General features: G+C 43.9%; 1 protein-coding gene across 1 annotated transcript in view; it reads left to right on the top strand.

Moving 5' to 3' along the window:
• LOC106581102 (CXADR-like membrane protein) overlaps positions 1 to 21,697 on the top strand; it is a 100,089-nt gene extending 78,392 nt beyond the window's left edge. The window contains exons 2-7 of the mRNA XM_045703857.2: positions 791 to 948; positions 6,115 to 6,316; positions 9,690 to 9,857; positions 13,413 to 13,535; positions 14,094 to 14,235; positions 15,030 to 21,697. Coding sequence (XP_045559813.1) covers positions 791 to 948; positions 6,115 to 6,316; positions 9,690 to 9,857; positions 13,413 to 13,535; positions 14,094 to 14,235; positions 15,030 to 15,378 — 1,142 coding nt within the window. The 3' untranslated portion in view covers positions 15,379 to 21,697. The remainder of the gene's footprint in view (positions 1 to 790; positions 949 to 6,114; positions 6,317 to 9,689; positions 9,858 to 13,412; positions 13,536 to 14,093; positions 14,236 to 15,029) is intronic.
• Positions 21,698 to 23,092: the final 1,395 nt, after the last annotated feature.

Genomic DNA, 23,092 nt, shown 5'->3' with positions numbered 1-23,092 from the left:
ATATTTAGTGATTTATTGAAACACTCAGCACCTAATCAGCAACATACCACTGAGTAATGAAAAGGAGAAAATATAATATTTACATGACCAGGACATACTGCATCCGAACAAGAATTTGGATAACTTTATTTAAAGCTCTTTGAAGCCAGGATCTTAGCCCACTCTCTGCAGTGACTAAATTAAATGTGCTAGTTAGGTTAATGCTGAGGCACCAAAAATATCTCTTGCGTTTGAGAGAGTAAGCCCAGTGGGGCTGTGGAGCCTGTGCATTGTTTTCCCTGTGCCGGGTCTACCAGGTGGAGGGAGTCGTATGTCCCCTTGGCCCCCACTACGGCCCCCCTAAACTTCATCCCTCTGCAAATCCCCCCGACGCCTCTCCCTAATTCCCCTCAAGCCAGTGGGGCTGTCCAGCATCCTCCAATAAATTAGCCCAGCGGCCCCCGCTGCGTAATAGGCCCTAACAGTCTGGCTTCTGGCCAGGGGCCGAGTCACAAGCCCCATGTATGCTACTGACTGAGCCTAGTGTAACCCATACCCTGTCCTACAGCAAAGAACCTGACAGCTAGGGCGGCTTGGGAGATATTGACTAGTTATAGTCTTTATCTCATTGTGGTTTGGATGGTTTTTATTGTTTGATTCTGTTTCTTTTACGTATTATGTCCTAGTAATTCTGATTCTGTTTCCTATCTCACTAGGTTTTTTACTCCAGCTATATTCTGCCTGTGGCTGCTGTCTGGCGGTGTATCTGGTTCTAGTTGTCTGACAGTGTCTCTGTTCTCTCTCTCTCCAGTGCTGCTGAGCTTGCTGACGGCTGGCGCCCAGACAGAAATGAAGAGAGTTGTCGGAGACAACGCCACCCTGCCATGCCACCATCAGTTCTGGCAGTCCAACGCGCAGTTGCTCGACATCGAGTGGCTACTGCAGAAGCCCAACTCTAAGCAGAGAGTGGTGAGGAAGCTGCTCTCTCTCTCTCTCTCTCTCTCTCTCTCTTTCTCTCTTTCTCTCTGTCTCTCTCCTGTCATTCTTTGTCATTGTCTCTCTTTCCTTCTTTCTCTCTTTCTTCTCTCTCCTTTTCTCTATACCCCCCATCTCTTTGTTGCAACCAATATGATATAATTTGAATAGCTTTTTCAAAGGCACACTTATACAACACAATGTTCCTCCAATTTGTTTCCTTCCCATCTCAACCCTTTTCTACTTCCTACAGTTTACTCTTACTCTCTCCCAATTCCTCATTCCTCTATTTATTTAATCTGCTCAGGGTTTTGTTCATAGCCTTTTTCAGATTCCCTGAAGTGTTACAATATCGACAGAGATACAGTAGTAAACAAATTACTGTGACTGAAAGTCCACCAGAGACACAGTTAATAAATAAAGCCTATACATCCTACCAGCTGTGAAAATAGAATACCTAGACCTTCCAGTCCCTGACAATTGAATTAGACCACATCAATACTGCCAGCTCTTAATAGGATAAAAATGGATCCATCCTATCACCTACCTTGAATCATTTACCCGAGTCTAAAAACAGCCCTAATCTAATTACTTGTGTTGTAGCTCTCAGAAGATGTTAGAGTATCAGTTTCTGTTTTGATTTGTTCCTGTTTTTTCTTAATGAAATGCAGTATCTGATAACAGTAAGACCATGGAATCTCAACAGGCCTCGTCAGAACAAAGAGGTTTCTTCTCTCTTTGGAAGTCATTCGTTAACACACTGATCTGTTGATTAGCAGTGAGAGATTTGGTTCCACAAGAAAATGGAGACAGGACAAAGGGGAGGAGGGAGAGAAGGGAGGCGGGAGAGAAAGGAGGAGAGAGAGAAGGGAGGAGGGAGAGAAGGGAGGCAGGAGAGAAGGGAAGAAGGGAGTAGGGAGGGAAGGGATGAGGGAGAGAAGGGAAGAAGAGAGTAGGGAAAGAAGGGAGAAGGGAAGAAGGGAGTAAGGAGGGAAGGGAGGTGGGAGAGAAGGGAAGAAGAGAGTAGGGAAAGAAGGGAGAAGGGAAGAAGGGAGTAAGGAGGGAAGGGAGGTGGGAGAGAAGGGAAGAAGAGAGTAGGGAAAGAAGGGAGAAGGGAGAGAAGGGAAGAAGGGAGTAAGGAGTGAAGGGAGGTGGGAGAGAAGGGAAGAAGAGAGTAGGGAAAGAAGGGAGAAGGGAAGAGGGGAGTAGGGAGAGAAGGGAGGTGGGAGAGGAAGGAGGAGGGAGAGAAGGGAGGAGGGAGAGAAGGGAAGGAGGGAGTGAAGGGAGAGAAGGGAGGAGGGAGAGAAAGGAAGAAAAGGGAAAACAAATGTCTAACACTATTATTCCTCTGAAGGGGCTGGCACATTGCATTGACTATTTAACAGGGAGATAACATTGAAGGCACCATTAATTAAAATCAAATGTCTGATAATTTGATTAGGAATGAGACTGTGCCTGTGGCGGAATGAATAACAAATTATTTTATTTCCGCTGAAAGGCCATGTTGAAATGGAAAAGAGCAGCTTGTCAACATTTAGCCTCTGTTGCCGAGCGTACAGGCTACATGTGTCAGGAGCACAGAGGGGAGAGAAAGCCTGAGCAAGGGCAGGGTTCACTTGTGCTAACCTGGGGATGCGTATGCTAATGATAATGGTGTTAACCACCCATAGGCCCATATACTGAGGCCTTCCACAGACACGGAAACAAACAAAAATTTGACCAACTGGGGACATTTTGTTAGTCCCCACCAGGGTTGGGGAGTAACGGATTACAAAAAACTAGTAGCTGTAAACCGTTACATTACAGCAAAAATACCAGCAATAATATAGTCATCAGATTACAGATACTTTTGATAAACTAGATGACTTCTTCGAGGATTACTTTTCAATTCATAAATTTGCGAAAAAAAATCTTTGACACTTCATCGGTTTCTCAATGACATTCAAATCAGCATTGAAAAAAGGCACAAGTTTAAGTTTGTTCACCTGAGCGAGTCTGACCACAAGTCAGAGACCACGATGATGACACACCAAATGTGTTTGATGGATTGTGGGAAAAGAGCAGGGATAGGCTTTTGTAGGCTACAGCCAAGCTATGTCTTCCAATGGTGCAACTGCTGTCGGCATCCAAAGATTATTCAACTTGAATAAACACTTGGAGGTAAGGATGACAGCAGTGGTGTAGTCTACGGCGATACGGATATCACTTATTATTGATATCTACATAGCACATTGATGTAAATCACACTGCTGCTCTCTCATTTAGCTATTTGCATTTTACGGATTGTGGTTGTTATGGATGGCTGTTCACAGATCTAAATGTGTATTTGAGCTGTTACAGTATGGTTGAATGGTTGAATTCAAGAAGTTTAAGCTGCCTATCAATCATTGTTTTTGAAACCAGTGGACAGCCAGTGAAAAATGCGCTCTTGCAACAGCTGCATGGTGCAGATCCCAGCCTATTGATTAAAAATAGGGCTTTAATTGCTCAATCTAATACATGCTGATAAAAGAAATCTATAGGCCTAAATCTATATGCTCAAACTTGCACACTTTTGATAGACTTAAAGGGGCAATCTGTAGTTGCTACATCCATTTTTCGACTTATAAATTATATACATTACCAGTCAAAAGTTTGGACACACCTACTTATTCAAGGGTTTTTCTTTATTTTTACTATTTTCTACATCATAGAATAATAGTGAAGACATCAAAACTATGACATAACACATATGGAATCATGTAGTAACCAAAAAAAGTGTTAAACAAATAAAAATGTATTTTAGATTTGAGATTCTTCAAAGTAGCCACCTTTTGCCTTGATGACAGCTTTGCACACTCTAGGAAATTCTCTCAACCAGCTTCATGAGGTAGTCACCTGGAATGCATTTTAATTAACAGGTGTGCCTTGTTAAAAGTTAATTTGTGGAATTTCTTTCCTTCTTAATTATTTTGAGCCAATCAGTTGTGTTGTGACAAGGTAGGGGTGGTATACAGAAGATATCCCTATTTGGTAAAAGACCAAGTCTATATTATGGCGAGAACAGCTCAAATAAGCAAAGAGAAATGACAGTCCATCATTACTTTAAGACATGAAGGTCAGTCAATCCTGAAAATGTCAAGAACTTTAAAAGTTTCTTCAAGTGTTGTCGCAAAAACCATCAAGCGCTATGATGAAACTGACTCTCATGAGGACCACCACAGGAAAGGAAGACCCAGAGTTACCTCTGCTGCAGAGAATACATTCATTAGACTTACCAGCATCAGAAATTGCAGCCCAAATAAATGCTTCACGGAGTTCAAGTAACAGACACATCTCAACATCAACTGTTCAGAATAGACTGCGTGAATCAGGCCTTCATGGTCGAATTGCTGCAAAGAAACCACTACTAAAGGACACCAATAAGAAGAAGAGACTTGCATGGGCCAAGAAACACAAGCAATGGACATCAGACGGGTGGAAATCTGTCCTTCGGTCTGATGAGTAAAAATTTGAGATTTTTTGTTCCAACCTCCGTGTCTTTGTGAGATGTGGAGTAGGTGAACGGATGATCTCCGCATGTGTGGTTCCCACCGTGAAGCACGGAGAAGTTGGTGTGATGGTGTGGGGGTGCTTTGCTGGTGACACTGTCGGTGATTTATTTGGAATTCAAGGCACACTAAACCAGTATGGCTACCACAACATTCTGCAGTGATATGCCATCCCATCTGGTTTGCGCTTAGTTGGTCTATCATTTGTTTTTCAACAGGACAATGACCCAAAACACACCTCCAGGCTGTGTAAGGGCTATTTGACCAAGAAGGAGCATGATGGATTGCTGCATCAGATGATCTGGCCCTCCACAATCACCTGACCTCAACCCAATTGAGATGATTTGGGATGAGTTGGACCACAGAGTGAAAGAAAAGCAGCCAACGGGTGCTCAGCATATGTGGGAACTCCTTGGAAAATCATTTCAGGTGAAGCTCGTTGAAGGAATGCCAAGAATGTGCAAAGCTGTCATCAAGGCAAAGGGTGGTTACTTTGAAGAATCTCAAATCTAAAATATATTTTGATTTGTTTAACACTTTTTTGGTTACCACATGATTCCATATGTGTTATGTCATAGTTTTGATGTCTTCACTATTATTCTACAGTGTAGAAAATAGTAAAAATAAGGAAAACCCCTTGAATGAGTAGGTGTGTCCAAACTGACTGGTACTGTCTGTTAATGTAAAGATATAATTTAATGTAGTAGAAAGGGATGGGTTAGAAGAAACCAACATAACCAACCCATAAAGTCAAATGTAACATTTTATAGGGTCAGCTATGTTAACTTTAACATTGATTTATCCTGCAATAGATGTGGTTCAATTGGTAACATATATTTTTGTCTTTTTCTAATGCCTCCTAAGGGGAAAGTAATCTAAAAGTAACAGAATGTAATCAGATAATGTTACTGAGTTTGGGTAATCAAAAAGTTACATTACTGATTACAATTTCAGACAGGTATCTAGTAACTGTAGCGAATTACATTTAGAAAGTAAGCTACCCAACCTTGATCCCCGAAAGGTCAAATGCGATGTCGTGGGGGTTTAGGGTTAAGGTTAGAATTAGTGTTAGGGTTAGAATTAGGTTTAAATTCAGGGTTAGATTTAGGGTTAGGGTTAGGTTTTGGGGTTAGGGTTAGGGTAAGGGTTAGAGTTAGGGTTAGGGGAAATAATTTTGAAAAGGACATCATTTTGAGTCCCCACAAGGTTAGTTGTACAAGACTGTGTGTGTGTGTGTGCGTGTTTGTGTGTGTGTTTGTGTGTGTGTGTGTACTGTAAATGGCAAGTTGTCACCTGCAAGCACAGCAGGTAAACCCAGCTCCTGTGGCACTGATGTGCTGTGGCACCAGCATTTAGCAGTCACTATCTGCAGGCTCTCAGTTGCCCTGAGTAATAGGCTGCTGTGACAGCTGTGTTTGATGGTGTTGTTGTAGTGTGTGTGTGTGTGTGTTTACAAGGGAGAGAGAAAAAAGACAAAGAGAGGGTACATGTCTGTACTGTATGTGTATGTGTCTTTATGAGCAAGCAGTGTCCAATGCATGTGTAAATCCAGATACAGATCTGATGTCTTTACATATGTCTCTGCATACAGCTCTCTCAGTGTGTCTCATTGTCTCTCTCCCCAACCCAGATCATCACGTTTTTCGGGGGCCAGGTGTACACCAGTGAGGTGACCAGCGAGGCCAGTCGTCTGTCTTTCGCAGGGGACTACCTAAAGGGTGACGCCTCCCTGCTCCTCAGTGACCTACAGCTGACGGACTCTGGAGAGTACTACTGCAAGGTCAAGACAGGGGGAAAGTACCACTGGAGCCAGGTTAACCTCATAGTGCTGGGTGAGTCTGCTCTCCAGCTCTGTCTCTCACACACGCTAATCAATAGGGAATTAGCAGGCACATTTCCTCTCTCATGCTAACTGATCTAATGATTCAATTTGATTTAGATGGAGTGATTCGATTTCGATTTTTTGTTTGGCCTTGTTTCTCTGTTGCGAGGGTCTCTGAGATGTGTGGTTGTTGAGGCATATACAGTAGACGTAACATGTCATATACAGTGAGGGAAAAAAGTATTTGATCACCTGCTGATTTTGTACGTTTGCCCACTGACAAAGAAATAATCAGTCTATAATTTAAATGTTAAGTTTATTTGAACAGTGAGAGACAGAATAACAACAAAAAAATCCAGAAAAACGCATGTCGAAAATGTTATAAATTGATTTGCATTTTAATGAGGGAAATAAGTATTTGACCCCTCTGCAACAACTGCCCGAGTTACACCAGGAACGCACCATCCTTCCATCAGTGCTCAGACTGTCCGGAATAGGCTGAGAGAGGCTGGACTGAGGGCTTGTAGGCCTGTTGTAAGGCAGGTCGCCACCAGACATCACCGGCAACAACGTCGCCTATGGGCACAAACCCACCGTCGCTGGACCAGACAGGACTGGCAAAAAGTGCTCTTCACTGACAAGTTGCAGTTTTGTCTCACCAGGGGTGATGGTCGAGTTCGCGTTTATCGTCGAAGGAATGAGCGTTACACCGAAGCCTGTACTCTGGAGCGGGATCGATTTGGAGGTGGAGGGTCCGTCATGGTCTGGGGCGGTGTGTCACAGCATCATCGGACTGAGCTTTTTGTCATTGCCGGCAATCTCAACACTGTGCGTTACAGGGAAGACATCCTCCTCCCTCATGTGATACCCTTCCTGCAGGCTCATCCTGACATGACTCTCCAGCATGACAATGCCATCAGCCATACTGCTCGTTCTGTGCGTGATTTCCTGCAAGACAGGAATGTCAGTGTTCTGCCATGGCTGGGACCTGTTGGATCGGAGGGTGAGGGCTAGGGCCATTCCCCGCAGAAATGTCCAGGAACTTGCAGGTGCCTTGGTGGAAGAGTGGGGTAACATCTCAAAGCAAGAACTGGCAAATCTGGTGCAGTCCATGAGGAGGAGATGCACTGCAGTACTTAATGCAGCTGGTGGCCACACCAGATACTGACTGTTACTTCTGATTTTGACCCCCTCTTTGTTCAGGGACACATTATTCAATTTATGTTAGTCACATGTCTGTGGAACTTGTTCAGTTTATGTATGTTGTTGAATCTTGTTATGTTCATACAAATATTTACACATGTTAAGTTTGCTGAAAATAAACGCAGTTGACAGTGAGAGGTAAAGGCAAGAAATGGCTGACATTGGGGATTGACCTCGTCAGCTTGAAACAGACGATGCAGAATTTAGTTGTTAAAGCGGAAGTTCACCCATTTTTACAGGAGGCCTTATTTTCACTTTTTCTGTGCTTGTAGTTGATACCCCAAACCATTTCTCATATTTTGTTTCATTACAGAGAAAATTGATTGTCACATTTTGCTGACTCATTACTTGCCTTAGACTACAATGCATTATGAAAATGTGTTTAAGCATGTTATAAAATGCTCCAAACCCCCTAATATTACATCAGAATCTCATTCTGGATAACACCTCTGTACTCAATTTTAGAAAACGTTTTCCACTGTCCCATAAATCCATATTTGCATATTTGTGTTGTTGTTGTGAACAGCATCATTCATGGATTTATTGCATGGTGGAAAGACAATCCCAAATTGAGTGCAGAGACATTATCCAGAATGAGATTCTGATGTAATATGAGGTGGTTTGAAGTGTTTTCGAGCATTTTAGAACATGTTTTAAACACATTTTCATAATGCATTGTAGTCTATTGCAAGTGATGACTGTGAACAACTATTGTCTCAGTAAAAAAATACACTTTTTTTAAAACTGTTTGGGCGGGGGTCAGCTACAAGCACAGAAAGAGTGAAAATGTGTGAACTTCCCCTTTAAACATTGCTACCATGATAAGAAAATAAGTTTTCTGTCATTATACGGCAGACAAGCTCTTTATGATAATTTAATATGTGTTATATCTGTTTTTAATTATTAAACACCAGACAGAGTTCTGAGCCATAATTCAGCTCTCATAAGTATGATGGCAAAGCCAGCTGGGCTGCTTTAGTAGAGGCAAAGACGCCATTGTTGTTTTATTCTCTGTTCTGTTTAGTTTCTTCATTGCCCCAATACACAGAGGCTTGGCGGATCTGTTTTAAATGGTTTAGTTTTAACTGTCTCTGTGGTAAATGTGTCTCTGCATATCATTGAATAGACAAACAGCTTTGAAGGACAGACAGGCAAATGGAGAGCAGCAATACCACAAAGCCGTCTAGTAGTCCAATGGGGGAAGTGAGATCATTTTCAATGTCAGAAACTATGCAATTTATTAAAACATCATGGGAGATTAGTTCAACCGGCGGTTATTGGTTCTTTAATGGAACAGTCTCTTAATCCTTTCTCTCTTTTCTCTCTCTCCTCCATAAAGACATTTCATTGAGTTAACGCTTAGATTTTTACAAATTGCCATCAGCTTTGCAGTGACACTTTCGATTTTGAGAGACGAACATTTGCATTTTTCTTTCGCAGTCCTGATGTTAAGATAATGGGTTGGCAGAGGAGCTGGCTGCTGGCTGGGTCTGGGCCTGGGCCTCTGTGTCAGTGTGTGTGTCCTCGCTCTGGATGCTCCTGTTGCAGAGAGAGCAGCCTAACTGGCCCTGACAGAGCTGTGAGATGAACTGCAGAATCCCCGGCACTCTCCTCAGCCCCCTTATTATATCCCTTACTGAGTGTGTGAGCAGCATGTTCACCAGGCCGGTTAGACTAGAAGGGAAGGGATGGAGGGAAAGGATGGACGGATGGAAGGAGGAAGAGATGGAGGAATGGGTTGAGGGATAGAAGGATGAGTTGAGGGATGGAGGGAGCTGCAGCTGCTGCTGTGAAGCAGCCATAGAGCTTAGAGCAGGGCTGGCCATCTAGTGACCTCCAGGCCACAGGAACTCAGGTGCACAGCACTCTATCCTGACCTGTCTCTGTTTGCAGGCTTTCAAAACCAACTCACAGTCACTTATTGATCTTGGCCTGGGCCTTTAATACTACTCTTAATCCCAGCATTGACTTCCATAAGAAACAAACAAGCTATTGTTACACTCAATAATCTTTTAGTATTAATTCACATTTACACATGCTGCTACAGTATGTCATACTCTGGGCTAAACAGCATATTATATGAATTAATCATTATCTGTATTAAGTACCATCCTGTTTTCTTTTTTGTATAATAGTGTTATTTGTAGTGTTATGTAACTACTGTTCTGTTGTTTCTACAGTGAAGCCCTCTAAGCCACGATGCTGGATGGACGGCAGGCTGTTAGAGGGCAGTGACGTTAAACTGAGCTGCAAATCCAGTGACGGCTCAGACCCTATCAAATACAACTGGGGGAGGGTGCTGGATAAGGGAAAGAGTGTTGGGAAACTCCCCCTACTGGCACTGAGAGGTAAGTAGATTGTCCACAAGTACACATGTGTATGTGTAACACGGGTCCCCTAAAGAGGACATTACATAGTATATTACTTTGATGCTAGTATTTCCCAGAAGAAATTTGATCCCCAAACACCTAAATTCCAGTCTGCCTCCGAAACACCAAAATGTAATGGAGATTCAATACAGCACGAAAACTTCCTCCATTCCAGACTAGGGTTCCCCAACTGGTGGCCGAATTTGGCCAGCAGGCGATTTTATTTAGCCCCCCAAGTAAAAAAAAAAATATATATATATATATATATATATTTAAAAAAATGGGGACATAAAAGACTGTAAAACACCAGAAAATCAGCTCCAAGTGATATTTATTTAGAACATTTGTCCAAAAGTATTCCCACGCATAATAGAGGGATATATGTGATCGTATTCAAATGTAAGCAAGGTTTTATATCTGTTTGGGCTTCTTGCGGTCAATTTGCGTTCTAAAAATTATTAGTAATTATGTTCCGAACCCATGACCATTTGCTCAACAAAACAAATTGTCCAGCAGCTGAATCTAGTTGATGATCCCTATACTAGATGCATCTATCCCCAAGGCACACAACAACACGCCTTCATTACATTTAATTTTTACCACCTATTTTCCCCACTCAACTCGCATTAGCCATGGCACGTGCCAATGCCAAAAGCCTAGAAGTTAATGACCTCCATGAAACAACACCTGTACAGTCTAATTAGTTTTCATTGGGCGATAAAACAAATCGGCATGGGCCAATATTTATTGGTAGTGGTAAACAGTAATATTACGTGGCTGTTGTGACGGGGATGACTAAACGACTCTTAACCCAGTAAAGCTCAATCGTTCTCTCAGACAAACTCTTTCAACTCCTCCTAAATTCCCCCAGTGTCTACGGGCCCCTCTTCAATCACCAGAGCCACTCTGAGTCTGAGTATACCCAATCTCTCAGAGGCCAAGATAAACATTTGCGAGTTCATTTCCTGCTCTGTCCCACAAAGTGTGATACATCAGAGCTGACACGCTATTACAGACAGGAATGGTTAGCCATAAACAGACCTGAGTCAAATCTAACTAGGCTTAACACTCATCAATACAATTTCACCTAAATACAGACTCACAATGCATTTTTCTTGCTGCTGGTCTGTACTAGATTATCATAGAATGGAGTGGATCAGAGCTAAGTAGACTTTGATATGAAGTGCAGTACATCACTGCAAAGATTTACTACATGCTGTTAATCAAATTACTCTTCAAGGTCATGCTAACTGTAGAAGTGCATGAAACCATTGTAATGTAAATACATGTACAAACTGCACCACAGACAAATCAAATCAAATTGTATTGGTCACATACACATGGTTAGCAGATGTTAATGCGAGTGTTGCGAAATGCTTGTGCTTCTAGTTCTGACCGTGCAGTGATATCTAACACGTAATCTAACAATTTCACAACAACTACCTTATACACACAAGTGTAAAGGAATGAATAAGAATATGTACATATAAATTATATGGATGAGTGATGGCCGTGCGGCCTAGGCAAGATGCAGTAGATGGTATCGAGTACAGTATATACCTGTGAGATAAGTAATGTAGGGTATGTAAACATTATATAAAGTGGCATTGTTTAAAGTGACTAGTACCTTTATTACATCAAATGTTTTATTATTAAAGTGGCTAGAGATTGATTCAGTATGTTGGCAGCAGCCACTCAATGTTAGTGATGGCTGTTTAACAGTCTGTTGGCCTTGAGATAGAAGCTGTTTTTCAGCCTCTCGGTCCCAGCTTTGATGCACCTGTACTGACCTCACCTTCTGTATGATAGCGGGGCGAACAGGCAGTGGCTTGGGTGGTTGTTGTCCTTGATGATCTTTTTGGCCTTCCTGTGACACTGGGTGGTGTAGGTGTCCTGGAGGGCAGGTAGTTTACCTCCGGTGATGCGTTGTGCAGACAGCACCACCCTCTGGAGAGCCTTGCAGTTGTGGGCGGAGCAGTTGCCGTACCAGGCGGTGATACAGCCCAACAAGATGCTCTCAATTGTGCATCTGTAAAAGTTTGAGAGTGTTTTTGGTGACAAGCCAAATTTCTTCAGCCTCCTGAGGTTGAAGAGGCGCTGTTGCGACTTCTTCACCACGATGTCTGTGTGGGTGGACCATTTCAGTTTGTCCGTGATGTGTACGCCACTACTGTCCCTTCAATGTGGATAGGGGGCTGCTCCCTCTGCTGTTTCCTGAAATCCACGATCATCTCCTTTGTTTTGTTGACGTTCAGCGTGAGGTTATTTTCCTGACACCACACTCCGAGGGCCATCACCTCCTCCCTGTAGGCCATCTCGTCGTTGTTGGTTATCAAGCCTACTTAACTTGATGATTGAGTTGGAGGTGTGCATGGCCACACAGTCATGGGTGAACAGGGTGTACAGGAGAGGGCTGAGAACGCACCCTTGTGGGGCCCCAGTGTTGAGGATCAGCGGGGTGGAGATGTTGTTGCCTACCCTCACCACCTAGGGGTGGCCCGTCAGAAAGTCCAGGACCCAGCTGCACAGGGCGGGGTCGAGACCCAGGGTCTCGAGCTTAATGATGAGTTTGGAGGGTACTATGGTGTTAAATGCCTAGCTGTAATCGATGAACAGCATTCTTACATAGGTATCCCTCTTGCCCAGATGTGTTAGGGCAGTGTGCAGTGTGATTGCGATTGCGTCGTCTGTGGACCTATTGGGGCGGTAAGCAAATTGGAGTGGGTCTAGGGTGTCAGGTAGGGTGGAGGTGATATGATCTTTGACTAGTCTCTCAAAGCACTTCATCATGATGACGGAAGTGAGTGCTACGGGGCGATAGTCGTTTAGCTCAGTTACCTTAGCTTTCTTGGGAACTGGAACAATGGTGGCCCTCTTGAAGCATGTGGGAACAGCATACTGGGATAGGGATTGATTGAATATGTCAGTAAACACACCAGCCAGCTGGTCTGCGCATGCTCTGAGGACACGGCTAGGGTTGCCGTCTGGGCCGGCAGCCTTGCGAGGGTTAACACGTTTACACTGACAGTGCCGTGTCAGTGGCACTGTATTGTCCTCAAAGCGAGCACAGAAGTTCTTTAATTTGTCTGGGAGAAAGTCGGCGGTGTCCGCGACGGGGCTGGTTTTCTTTTTGTAATCTGCGATTGACTGTAGACCCTACCACATACGTCTCATGTCTGAGCCGTTGATTTGTGACTCTACTTTGTCTCTATACTGACGCTTAGCTTGTTTGATTACCTTGTGGAGGGAATAGCTACACTGTTTGTATTCGGTCATGTTTCCAGTCGCCTTGCCATGATTGAAAGCAGTGGTTCGCGCTTTCAGTTTTGCGCGAATGCTGCCATCAATCCACGGTTTCTGGTTGGGGAAGGTTTTAATTGTCACCATGGGTACAACATCACCGATGCACTTGCTAATAAACTCGCTCACAGAATCAGCATATACATCAATGTTGTTGTCTGAGGCTATCCAGTCCTTTCGGATTTCCCTGGTTGAGCAGGTTGTTAAATCACAGTCTATATATCTCTCCTACAGATCTGAAGAATCCAGAGATCGTCACCCTGCGGAACCTGACGAAGGACAGTACAGGTTTCTACAAGTGCACCGCCAGCAATGACGTGGGCGAGGAGAACTGCATCATCGAGGTCACCATGCAGTGTGAGTAGCGAAAGATGCTCTCCAGCTCCGCACCACACCGTGCTACGATGGTGATGAATGACTGTAGTTTCCAACAGCACCTGAAAATTGTTTTCTCCTCCCTCCACTCCCCTCTGCCTCAGTAAACCAACACTGGGGACGGTACCGTTAAAACATTGGCCATTGGTCATCAGCTTCACCCAAACAGCCATGTTTCAATGTCAAAGCAATAGATTTCCAGAAAGGCACATGAATTTTAGGGTCACAACAGGGTAAACTGTTGGGGACATGATTTATAAGTTAACACAGCAACAGAAATGGTTTGATACCATTTTGTTAGATTCCTAGCTTTGTAAGGGACTGAACACATAATACACACAACATCAGCAAAATCTATGATCTACAAATTTACAGGATTTACCTATAGGGACTAAACCATTATTTTCAAAGGGATTGTTTATGTGAGAAGCATCAATATTTGCATGTGTGCACAGTACGGTATGGATACTATATGTGCAGGTGCATTTGTGGTGGTTTTTCTCTGCCCTTCTGATGTCACAGATGTGTGATGTTCCACAGATGTTCGAGGGATGGGCGTGCTGGCAGGTGCCGTGGTGGGCGTATCCTTTGGTGTTCTCCTCATCATCCTAATCATCTGGCTCGTCTTCCGCAAGAAAGAGAAGAAGAAGTATGAGGAGGAGGAGACACCCAACGAGATCAGGTCAGTTATTTTTCTTCTTGTTCTTCTTCTTGTTCTTCTTTTGCTCTTTTTCTGTCTAACTAAAATACTAAAGCAAAGTACCCACTTCTGTGCATGTGTATGTACACATGCGTGTGTCTCTGTAATAAATCCCTCATTGTCAAGCGTAGTATTGATTGGCTTCCGAGAGCCTTCTTTTCACACCTCTCTGCTCCCATGACCAGAGCTTCTCTCCTTTCCAGAGCAGCCCTTAGAAGGCGGCAGGGCCTAGGTGTGGATTGAGGCCGTGTTGCTCTACAGTAAACTGGGGCCTCCAGGCTGCTAATGGCACGGCTAGTTACAGCAGCAAAAAACAAATGTCACAGCTTGGAGGCTGTGTAGCTGCTTATTTGCCGGTGTTCAGATGAATAATGCAGCTTGGTTGGGGATGACTGTGTAGTAAATAATGCAGACTACGGGGAGGTGTTTCCTGTTTACATGCCATCTTTAGCCACTGAGCGGGCGGGAATGGATGGAGCTCGCAGGCTAGGTGATGTAGTTTTCTGAAGTGGACTCGGTGACGGTGGTGCCAATGTAATGTGGTGGATTTAGACCCAGACGAATTAGACTATATTTATTTAGACACTGTGTCAGACCAAGATGATAATGCAGCAAGTGCAGTGGAGCATCACCAAACCCTTTTCCCTGATTGTATAAGACGGTTTTCTCCACTGGCTCTCCTCAGAAAGGCCGTAGAGTTTGTCTAAGTTTATGATTGTCACGACTGGCCGAATCTAAGTAGCTCTTGTTTGTTTTTGCTGTGTGTCTCCATACAGGGAGGATGCAGAGGCTCCCAAGGCCAAGCTGGTGAAGCCCAACTCCCTGTCCTCATCCCGCTCTGGCAGCTCCCGCTCCGGGGCCTCCTCAACACAGTCCATGGTGCACAACACCGCCCCCCGCGGGCACCGCCCTCGCCTCCCAGCCATTGCTGCCCTTAAGGAGAACGGACAGCCCCCTGACTTCCCACAGTCCCCCCCAGCCTACACCACGGTGGTACCACCCAACAAGATCCCTGAACCCCCCGGCACCCCCAAATACAACATCAACTCCAGGAACCAGATCTCTGGGCCCACTCCCCCAACTCTCATGGTCCCTGCCCAGACCAAGGCCTTTCAAACTGTGTAGGAAGTAGAAGAGAGTCCATCCTGGCTGTGTTGAAGTATACGACCCACCCCCTCCCCCCACCCCTTCAAAGACACAAACTCTTCCTTTAAACAACAAAATGCAACTAGTAAAAGGATGTAATTAAAATAATATATAATAGAAATCCAAAAACTTTTAATGAATGCATACTTAAAAAGGGAAAATAAGAAATGCTTGCCCCCTACTGAATAAAAAACAACAAAACTAAACTAAAAACCCGAGACAGAACTTTTCTGTTTATGTCTCTCGGCTAAAGAACTTATTTTTACACTTTTCTTTCAACTTTGAAGGCATGGGAAGCAGTGAGCGAGCACAGCGCTGTGTGCGGTGAGGTGGAAGGAAACCCAGAGTGGAGCTTTTATTTATTTATCAAATCAAAAGGACGGGAGTGCAGAGAAAAAGGAAGAAAGAAGGGATGGGATGAGAAAAGAGAGATCCAAAGTCAGAGCCAGGTGCCGATGGAGATGACGGAGGGATGAGGGCATGAAATACTGAGAGAGAACAAGCCTCTTTATTTTGGCCTTGTGGTGTCTCTGACTCATCCAACCACACCAATCCAAGCAGGCAGACACATTGGAGCTTCCCGCTACAAACCACACACCCAAAAACACCCCTGGCCCTCTGACAGATAGCAGACTGTTTTCCCTGTGAGGAGAGAAACCGTTAGATCACCCCTCCAAACCACAGGCGGCCGGTGGCACCTTATTTGAGGAGGACGGGCTCATAGAAATAGCTGGTATGGAATAAATGGAATGGTATCGAACACATCAAACACATGGGGTATTTCTCAATATACATACTACCGTGCTCTACACTCTCATGCTCCGAGTGATGTTCTCTCGAGTACGTTCTTGTGAGGACGAGTGTGGAGAACGCATAAAACATATTTGAGAAGCACTCGCACTCCCCCTACTGTATTACCTCACACTGCATCTCCCCATTCACTGAACCTTTTCCAGCCAGGACAATGGCAACAATAGACGCAACAAGATATACATAAAACAAACGTTTTACCTAATAATTATGAACTAGATATATGTGAATTGTTGTACTCTTGTTAGCCACATAGTTTAACAGGCAAAAATGACCTAAAACTAATGTTATGCAAGGTAGATGTTCATTTTTCATGGTTAGCTAGCTACCAATTCTTCGTGGCTAGCTAGCTAGCCCTACTAAATTACTATGGATTTACCCATTCACTGAACCTTCTTCCAGCCAAGACAATGGCAATAGAGATTAAACAAGATATAAACAAATTAAATGTTTTACTTCATAACTATCAGCTAGCTATATGTGAATCGTAATAATGTAGCTAACCACATAGTTTAACAGGCAAAAATGACCTAAAGCTAATGTTATGCAAGGTAGATGTCAATTCTTTGTGGGTAGCCAGCTTACAATTCTTCGTGGCTATCTGGCTAGCTAACAGTAGTAGCTAACCAGTTTTCCCTATTGACTTAATATGGGCTTGCATTCTACGATACGTAGGCAGGTAAACATGCCAAAAATAACACAGCATGTATTTATTAACCTATCAAGATAAAATATTGTAGTCATGCAACATATGAGATGAGAATAGGCAACATTTCATTCCGAAGTGTATTTTCTCTCAATTCAGCTCAAATAATGGATTTCAAGAAATGTTGTTTTATTTTTTACATGGTTGCATCATATTTCTTTGCATCATTTCTGTTGAAGCTTGCATCGATGCATGCTTCCAAATATGTACAGACTCATTCGAGAAGTGCCCTCTGTGCTCCATTTCGCATACTTCGATTTGGACTCATAGTCCGACCCTCCCCTTCTCCAATTTGCGTGCTCAGAGCATGGTAGTATGTATTTTGAGAAACACCAATGCTTTCCCTGTGTTTGATACTATTCAATTCACTCCATTCCAGCCATTATTATGAGTCTTCCTCCCCTCAGCAGCCTCCTGTGTGCAGACGCTCTGTGATTCTTTACGGACTCCATGACATCTAAGACACACCATGTTCCATGGTCCTGACCCCATTTAGAGAACAGCTCATCTGCTTTTCTCAACAGGAGAAACTTTAGCCACATTCATAGGATGTATCACTGACATGGTAGCCTGAGTTCTGCTGAAACTTTTATTTTCCCCCCCACATCCTCTCTCTCAGCTCTGTGGACATTCTACATCAGGGATCGGCAATTCTGGCCTCCCGGGTCTGTAGTGGTGTCACACTTTTCCCCCATCCCTAGCAAACACAGCTGATTAAACTAATTGCATTCTAAACTGAAGATCGTGATTAGTTGATTATTGGAGTCAGGTGTGTTGGCTGTGGCTGGGGCAAAAGTGTGAGGACTGGCGTTATCATCCCATATAGTATGTAAACTCCTCCGCAAATTAACATATGGGTGAATAAGGTGTTAAAGTACAGTACATAGAGATACATGACTGAATATACTGGATAAGAATAACTTTAAGACAAGGGGGCATAGTATCCCTTCTATTTCTATTTTACTCCCCCCACCCGGGCATGTCTGGACAGGTTGTGAAGGGTGACACACAGTTTCAAATAAATCAATCAAATTGATTTATAAAGCCCTTCTTACATCAGCTGATGTCATTAAGTGCTGTACAGAAGCCCAGCCTAAAACCCCAAACAGCAAGAAATGCAGGTGTAGAAGCACGGTGGCTAGGAAAATCTCCCTAGAAAGGCCAGAACCTAGGAAGAAACGTAGAGAGGAACCAGGCTATGAGGGGTGGCCAGTCCTCTTCTGGCTGTGCCGGGTGGAGATTATAACAGAACATGGCCAAGATGTTCAAATGTTCATAGATGACCAGCAGGGTCAAATAATAATAATAACAGTGGTTGTCGAGAGTGCAACAGGTCAACACCTCAGGAGTAACTGTCAGTTGGCATTTCATAGCCGATCATTCAGAGCATCTCTATCGCTCCTGCTGTCTCTAGAGAGTTGAAAACAGCAGGTCTGGGACAGGTAGCACGTCCGGTGAACAGGTCAGAGTTCCATAGCTACAGGCAGAACAGTTGAAACTGGAGCAGCAGCACGACCAGGTGGACTGGGGACAGCAAGGAGTCATCAGGCCAGGTAGTCCTGGGGCATGGTCCTAGGGCCCAGGTCCTCTGAGAGAAAGAAAGAAAGAAAGAAAGAAAGAAAGAAAGAAAGAAAGAAAGAAAGAAAGAAAGAAAGAAAGAAAGAAAGAAAAAGAGAGAGAGAATTAGAGAGAGCATACTTAAATTCACACAGGACACCGGATAAGACAGGAGAAATACTCCAGATATAACAGACTGACCCTAGCCCCCGACACATAAACTACTGCAGCATAAATACTGGAGGCTGAGACAGGAGGGGTCGGGAGACACTGTGGCTCCGTCCGACAATACCCCCGGACAGGGCCAAACAGGCAGGATATAACCCCACCCACTTTGCCAAAGCACAGCCCCCACACCACTAGAGGGATATCTTCAACCACCAACTTACCATCTTGAGACAAGGCCGAGTATAGCCCATAAAGATCTCCCCCACGGCACAACCCAAGGGGGGCGCCAACCCGGACAGGAAGATCACGTCCGTGACTCGACCCACTCAACTGACGCACCCCCCCTCCCCCCCATGGTTGTGTCTCAGCCTGAAGAAGTGCCACCAATCCCCAGGATGGGTCATCGTTGCTTTTTTTTTTACTATTTTATTTACCTCCACTGTTTAGCAATGTTACTAAAACCAAAGCCTGTCAAAAACGCCATGAATGTGTGTTGAACAAAGATGGTCACTACGATTATTTGCTTGCTTTGTAAGGTACTGAATGGAAGTCAAAGATAGGTACAGAGGCACACATTACCTTGAAGTTAATCCCCCAAATACTGTGGATGAGGGAATGGAGGAAGGAGTATGACTTTAGTGACTTGTATTGTACAGTGTGCATGGTTCCACCCATGGTAGGTACTCTGCTTGGACCCACAACAACAGAGTGGCACTCAATTACTGTCTCATTGTGTTTATGGCTGCTCAGTACGTTGGCCAGGCTTTGGCATCAGCCATCCCCTTTGTTGTACAGCTGTCAGACCCAGTGTAGTTTGAATGAAAGTTTACAAAAAAAGGACAAGTAGGCAATTTAGTGTGCCTTTGCAATCCCTATCCCCTTTGACGGTTTCTTTCTCTGTCCTTATCGTGAATGCACAAGTGGTTTGAGTTATCTGTGTTGATCCAGCTTTGGGAATCTACAGCCAAACTACAGGGGCGTAAGCCAAACGTGTGATTATATGTAACCCAATCACATTGCAGAGAGTGTACATCTCCTTAACGAGACAACGATCTATGCCAATGGAGTAATGTACATTATGTAGTCATAGTGTTGTTTTATATTGTACATACAGGTAGATATACGCACATGATGTCATTTAATTTAATAGACAAGGTGGTGGTGGTGTTGCTGGTGGTGTTAAGGCGTCCAATGAGGAAAGAAATGCCTTTTCAAAGAGAACAGGATGGTTTATATTGGGCCAGGGAAGCTGATGTGTTTTAGTTCGATACAGGCCTTCAGGGCCACACCCACCCATTCTCATGTTAGCCGCTCATTCAAAGGAGAAGGATAGGGGGACCAGCCAGGCATATCCTATCTGAATGGATAAGGCTTCAGTGCAGACACAGTGTTTATTTTAGTTTCTGTGACAGTATAGCATATGCCTATTATTGAAATCAATTCAGTTTCACAGGCAGCAATCTTGTTTTCGCTAGTGCTAGTGGTGTCTCGAGACAATGCCTGTCCATAATTCATACTCATCAAGTCCTCTGGAAGCCGCTCGCATGCTATCTGCCTGGTAATGCTGTGTTTTAATATAGCTATGCACTGGTCTATTTGTGTATTGACAGCTTCCCATCATACACACACACACACCACACAGTACACAGTGAACCGAAACCCAAAATAGTCAGACTTGTTATTTCTGTTCCTTTAGAATAAATTTGATGGAGGGAATGTCGGGGGGCATTATGACTGACTGATGGTCCTGCCCATCAAAGGAAGCACAAAAATAACCATTGCATAGCCCAGGAGACAATACACACACACACACACACACACACACACACACACACACACACACACACACACACACACACACACACACACACACACACACACACACACACACACACACACAAACAGTGCTATGTGTCTTAGCATTCTCAAAAACAGATGCTCTAACACAGTTTTCAAGGGAACCTGAGAGAGTAGTGGGAGAGGTGGGGACGTATAACAAAATTAAAATCGAGCCAGAGCTCTAGGCTCCTCCATTTAAATTCCCTCCACTGCCTATAGGAGCAGCCCGGTGGAGGATAGGATACTTTGTCTTAAATTCCTCCGGCTTTTTGATTTGCTTTCCAGCAACTGGAGGTCTCAGGTGGCAAATTCCCCAGTTTACGAGCCCTCACATTGCTTCTCCTCATCTGTGCCAGCTTTGTGGACTGTCAAACCTACTTCTCCAAATGAATCCTGATAGGCTTTTGTCTGAGCAGTCGGGAATTTAAACTAGGCTTTCTCTCCGTCCCAGATTTGCAACACACTAAAAAATGGTTCTTAAAGTGGCACCACTATAATGTTATCAGCATTCAAACGTAAGTGAAATGATTAATGATTCTGATTATCCTGCATTATATTATATGAATATGAATCTCATGTAGCCACCATGTTTGTGTTCTTTAGCAGTTTTTAGGATAAGCAGTCCAGCATGACAGATTGAAGCTCAGACTGTGTTTGGCCAGCCTCTGGTACGGGAACATGATGCGTTGTGACATTCTGAAAGTGGAGGGGTGGAAGTACATCTCAGAAAGGAGGAACGCTAAGGGTGCTGCATGTCAAAGGCCATCGAGCAGATGAGGGGAATGCTTTGCTTTGATGTAAATGTATACCTGTATTTGGCTAAAATCATGTTATTGTAAATATATATCACAGACAGTTTTATGAAGCTTTATTTTGTTTTCTGTTTTGGTTCTTCTGAATCCATGTACTTTGCACTTTTGTGTGCTGCGCTCATCGTGGGTGAGGGTTGGGGGTTGGGGGGTTTGGCTTTGTCTGTAACGACCTTGTCTGGATGTCAGACAGACAGCTCAGCACGGCATGATAAAAGGAAATATAAACCTCTTTACTTTTCACTCATCTGTCATCTTCTTCACAATCGCTTCTCTTTGGTTTTTTAAAGCGGTACAGTTTGTTTGACAAAAACAATCCATGTAAATATCACAAGTAAAAAATGTATATTTTTACGACTTCTGAGTTAGTACTATTTCCTTTGCAAATAAAATATACAATGACAAGTTATATGGCTTTTTTTGCTTCAATCAAGGCAAATGCTAGCAGTGAAACTGACATTCGATACCAGCTGCCTCTCATGTGTGTGACATTGTAATGGTATTATACTGGTGACTCAAGGTGAGAGAGCTAGGGACCACCTTTCTCTGTGTTGCTAATAGGGCTCATGATCTCTCTCGGCAGTAGCAGAGGCTTCACCCTAAGTGCTACTCTCCAGGCCCATGGATGTGACAGTTATGCCTACTGCAGGAAGATCAGAGATATCTATTGGCCTGTCAGCCTTTTATTGACTGACATTTAGAATTGTCCCTCAGAAAATGTCTTCCTATGTTGACAAGTATACATGTCTAGATAAATGGTGACTTTTATATTTTTTTCAAGGAACATAGGTATCATACAAAAGTATGCCTGTTAACAAATCACGACAAACAGTGATTATGGAATATATTCCTCAATGTCACATCCTGACCATAGAGAGCTCGTATTTTTCTATGGTTGAGTAGGCCAGGGCGTGACTGGGGGGTTTTGTCTAGTTTATTTATTTCTATGTTTGGTTCTAGTTTCTTTTTTCTATGTTGGGGTTTTTGTCTAGTTGAAATGTTCTAGGTTGTGTTCTAGGTTCTTTTTTCTATGTTGGGGTTTTTGTCTAGTTTACATTTTCTATGTTGTGTTCTAGGTTCTTTTTTCTAGGTTGGGGTTTTCTTATGATTCCCAATTAGAGGAAGCTGGTCATCGTTGTCTCTAATTGGGGATCATATTTAAGTTGTTGTTTTTCCCACTAGTGTTTGTGGGAGATTATTTTGAGTTTATGCATGTAGCACCTCTTTGTCACGGTTTGTTGTTTTTGTTTATAGTTTATTGTCTGTCTTGCATAGTTTCACATAGAAATAAAGATGTGGAATGATACGCACGCTGCGCCTTGGTCCGTTCCTACACACAAACGTGACAGAATCTCCCACCACCAAAGGACCAAGCAGTGGGCCCAGGAGGAGCAGGGATCCTGGGCCCGGGAGAGAAGAGAGTGGAGGACATCCTGGACCTGGGAGGAGGTAATGGCAGGGGACAAGACCCTGCCATGGAAGCAGGCGGAGACAGCGAGAGAGGAACGGCGATGATACGAGGAACTAGCACGGCAACGACGGAAGCCCGAGAGGCAGCTCCCCCAAAAAATTGGGGTGGCACACGGGGAGATTGGCGGAGTCAGGGTTGAGACCTGAGCCAACTCCCTGTGCTTACCGTGGGGAGCATGTGACCAGTCATAGCCCGGTGCGCACTGTGCCTGCGCCCCGCATTTGCCGGGCTAAAGTGAGCATTCAGCCAGGACAGGTTGTCAGTGCTCCTGGTCTCCGGTGCGTCTCCTCGGTCCAGGATATCCTGCACCAGCTCTACGCACTGTGTCGCCAG

Source organism: Salmo salar, chromosome 20 (genome assembly GCF_965601325.2).
Source record: "Salmo salar chromosome 20, fSalSal1, whole genome shotgun sequence".
NCBI classification, from domain to species: Eukaryota; Metazoa; Chordata; class Actinopteri; order Salmoniformes; family Salmonidae; genus Salmo; species Salmo salar.
The sequence above is the reverse complement of the archived record's forward strand: the minus strand, read 5'-3'. Positions and strand labels throughout refer to the sequence as shown.